Below are 3,944 nucleotides of genomic sequence, written 5' to 3'. Positions count from 1 at the left end.
CTGTGTTGGCACGTAGCTCATTGGTGTGCCTCACCCTTCCATGCTTGTCAGGAGCAAAAAGAAGTACTAAATGGGCTTATTAATTCATCAATTTTTGTATTTTAATCGTGTCTACCAAAGTAGATAGCAATGAAAGAGAAAGCACATTTATTTTCCGATTAGGCTGTGATCTACAATATGAAATCCATGTTGCATGGAGTCTAAATGCAGTAAATTAACTTATTACAGACCTATAAGTATGAAAAGCCCCATAAATAAAATAACTTCTATCAGAACAACCTTGACCTGTTATGTTTAATTCTTTGAAGTATCTTTAAACTGTATGGCCATGTTCTGGGATAAAACAAAGTTAAAGAAAGATCGGAGTTTGGGTTTAAAAACTATTGCAAACCCAGTCAATCCATCATTATTCAGAGAAGCTGATGTTGGCCAATTCATTTATCTGTTTCACTTAGTAATACCTACATTTTAATCTGGAGTTGATTGCTTGACAGTATGCTGGAAGCAGATTCTATCTGAAAAGGAAATAAATGCATGGAGAGAATGGAACCTGTGCCAGTACATGCATGATGGGCCAAACAGATTCTTTCCTTGAAATATGATTATATGTTTGAATATGCTACAAAATTATCAGAGGTTTCCTTTACATCCAAATTGAACGATCACAGGCAAAGTTTATGGTTCAGCACAACTGATGAAAATTTTTATTTTCCTTTGAATTAATTCAAAACATTACATTTAATATGGTCAGTAAGACAGGTTCATAGTTGTTAATACAGCAGTAAATTGAGATTTTGCAATTAATCACATTTACGAGGAGTGGTTTCATAATAAGACATAAAGCTAGGTCAGATATTATTATTTGTGAAATGACTGGTCCATTGAGAATTCAATACTGAACTTGAAGTAATGCCAGTTCTTGATAAAACAGTAAGTCCAGTTACCATCTTTCATATTTTCATTCATTCACATTTATGAGCAACACATGCACATTCTTGCATGTCAATTACTTTGTGTTGTAGCACGGTCCCATTCAGACATCGCAGTGGCACTAGCAGGGGTGTTGATGCTGTTGCTGAACAGCAAGTACATTCATTCTGCACGTCATCCTTCTGCATGGAGTAGGCCGCTTTGCTTGGACAGCGTCCCTGAAAATTAGAATGAGTTTGCAATTGGATAATGACAGGGCAAGTATTTTCATATTGTGAAAACCGCATCCAGTTTCATGACTTGACATGACCTGTACTTATGATTAAATAGCGCTTTTGTCTTCTTGAGATGAAAAATCCAACTTATTTGAGTTATTGTAGAGGACATAGAAGATGCAGGTATGGCCAATGGAACTGAGAAACAGGTCGATTCATAGAATCCCTACAGTGTGGAAACAGGCCCTTTGGCCCAACAAGTCCATATTGACCCTCTAAACAGCATCCTACCCGGAACCATCCCCCTACCCCTTTTCTCTGTAAACCACTTAACCTACACATCACTGAACACTATGGACAATTTAGCATGGCCAATCTTTGGACTATAGGAGGAAACCAGAGCACCAGGCAGAAACCCACAAAGACACAGGGAGAATGTGCAAACTCCACACAGACAGTTGCCCAAAATGGGAATCGAACCCAGGTCCCTGGTGCTGTGATGCAGCAGTGCTAACCACTGACCGACCATGCTGCTCAAGAAAGGTAAGTCAACATCGTCCGACCCAACCAGCAGGCTCCTCTCTCGTTATAGAGAGATCAGGTGGTAGTATAAGCTGAGGATCACCATGTCTCATGTGATGGGAGAGGTAACCTCATCCGGTGCAGGAAATGAACCCACACTGTTGGCAGTTCTAAGCATTGCAACCCAGCTGTTCAGGCAGCTGAGCTAACTGATTCAATTCTTCAGGTGAAGTGCCCACTATAAACCCATGGAGTATTATTAGGTCAGAACTACATTTAGAACAGATTGTATGAATTCTATCTCAAAAGCCTGCCTTAACAACATCTCAAAAATGACTCAAATAGATTTCAGCAAAGTACTTAATCTATATTTATAGCAAAATATTTTAATCTAGGTGATCTCAGAAGAAATCAACATGCAAATTCATACAAATTATATTAGTTCAGTTTCCACAAACCAACCATCCTTGTGACATTGCCTAAAGTACTTATGGACAGTGTTGTGCAGTAAACCTAGTATTTGGGAACTGCAACAAAAGGAAACCTAGTCTACTGAATACAAGTTGCAATCTTCTGAGCTGCACTTGAAACCAATTCTCAGGAGTAGAAGAGCAGTGTGAATCTTTGCTATCTTATCCACATCCTGGGAACAACATACATCAACAAGTTATCAAGAATTCAGGTGCAGACATCTACAGTCTATTTTACCACTGTCATGAATTTCCCTCCATTAATTGCATCCATGCACAAATTTCCATATTCACTCTCATCACACACAGCTTGGCCTATCAATGCTGCATCACTAGATTACTGGTACCTTGATTCAATGCGTTGCTACAATTGTGAAAGCAGGGGGAAAGATAATATATTATGTTTTGGATCTGTATGTTTAAATTTAAGGTAAACAAAGACCGTCATGTAACTTATTCTGAAATCTGACAGTAAACCCAGATGATTTGTTTGGCTCAGAATGAAGAAAGCCTGAATTCGTTTTATTGGAAAGAAGGTGCAAGTCATTACACTTGGGACAATAGCAGCAGCGTCGGAGTTCAGAATGGGTAGGCTGTGTCAGAAGATAGATAACTTGTAGATATCAAGTTATAAACTGCTGAGTTACAAATCGTCCATTTATTTCTGCAATGAAAGAAAGGTTGGATCAAAGAGATCTAATTACCATTTCAATCCATATCCAAGCCTAATGTATTTCATGTTGCCAATGGGAAGAGGGTAGAGGAAGCCATTGTTGAAATCAGTCAATAGATAATTTTTTAGACATTCATTGCAGCAAATTTTTAAAATATCAAATTTTGTTCTGTCATTCTTTCAGTAATTAATTGCAAATTCAAACATGTCAAAAGTTATTGATCTCTGCAGGGATCACAGTAAAATAAATTTGTACCAGATCCCTGCAAAGTATAAGCAACTATTTTAAGAAACTTTCTGTGTACCAGGTTGGTCTATCTCCCTTATAATATCACCGATAGTTAATTGCTTTTGAAATGGAGTCACTGTTGTAATGTATAGGACACTGCCATCAGATAAATGACTATATAGTCCCTTTTAGTAACTGTAGTTGTGGGGTAAATATGTAGAAAGGGACACAGCAGAGAACTATTCTGTTTTGCATTGTGAAAAACAATGGGAACTTTATGTCCATCTGTGAGAGGAACAAATGCTCTTACATCTCACCTAAAATGTTGCCCAACAGCTAGTCAGAGCAATTTACGTCACTGTTTTGGATTTCTGGCATGTGTTTGTCTGTGTGAAGTGAGTAGGAAGGGAAAGTCTTTCAAATAATTTAATCAAGCATTGAATAGGTCCAACTTTATCATCTCATTGACCTTGTGCAGCGCCCCCCCTGTGGCAAACCGAGTAATGCTACAAACGTCACACTGGAATTGTATCTTATCATCTTTACAGACCTGAATAATCATCAAGTGAAATATGCAATACAGTCACAAGTCTGCTGAGAATAGCACGCTTGAGACTTTTCATTAAACTAAAGTCATAATACAAGGTTAAGCAGTGCTTATGATATGACTTTCAGGGACTTTTAAGAATCCAGACCTCGATGCTGTGAAATAAGTCTTTCTACTGTGACTTTCACATGCACATATTCTGAATTGTATTAGTGGGACTGAAATAACTGCAGTATCTTTTACCCACCAAAGCTTCAATTCAACTTAATTTCAAAAAGTTGAGCGGCTGTTTGGCTGCATGCTAACATTTAAGAATTAATGATCACCCCTGAAGTAAGAAAACAGTTGTGTGTATTTA

General features: G+C 37.9%; 1 protein-coding gene across 1 annotated transcript in view; it reads right to left on the bottom strand.

The window, feature by feature from the left end:
* Positions 1-674: 674 nt before the first annotated feature.
* Positions 675-3,944, bottom strand: part of vwf (von Willebrand factor) — a 103,685-nt gene continuing 100,415 nt past the window's right edge. The window contains exon 52 of the mRNA XM_048610454.1: positions 675-1,148. Coding sequence (XP_048466411.1) covers positions 963-1,148 — 186 coding nt within the window. The 3' untranslated portion in view covers positions 675-962. The remainder of the gene's footprint in view (positions 1,149-3,944) is intronic.

The sequence above is a fragment of the Rhincodon typus genome, chromosome 22 (assembly GCF_021869965.1).
Source record: "Rhincodon typus isolate 14 chromosome 22, sRhiTyp1.1, whole genome shotgun sequence".
Classification (NCBI taxonomy): Eukaryota; Metazoa; Chordata; class Chondrichthyes; order Orectolobiformes; family Rhincodontidae; genus Rhincodon; species Rhincodon typus.
This window is presented reverse-complemented; position numbering and strand designations above follow the sequence as displayed.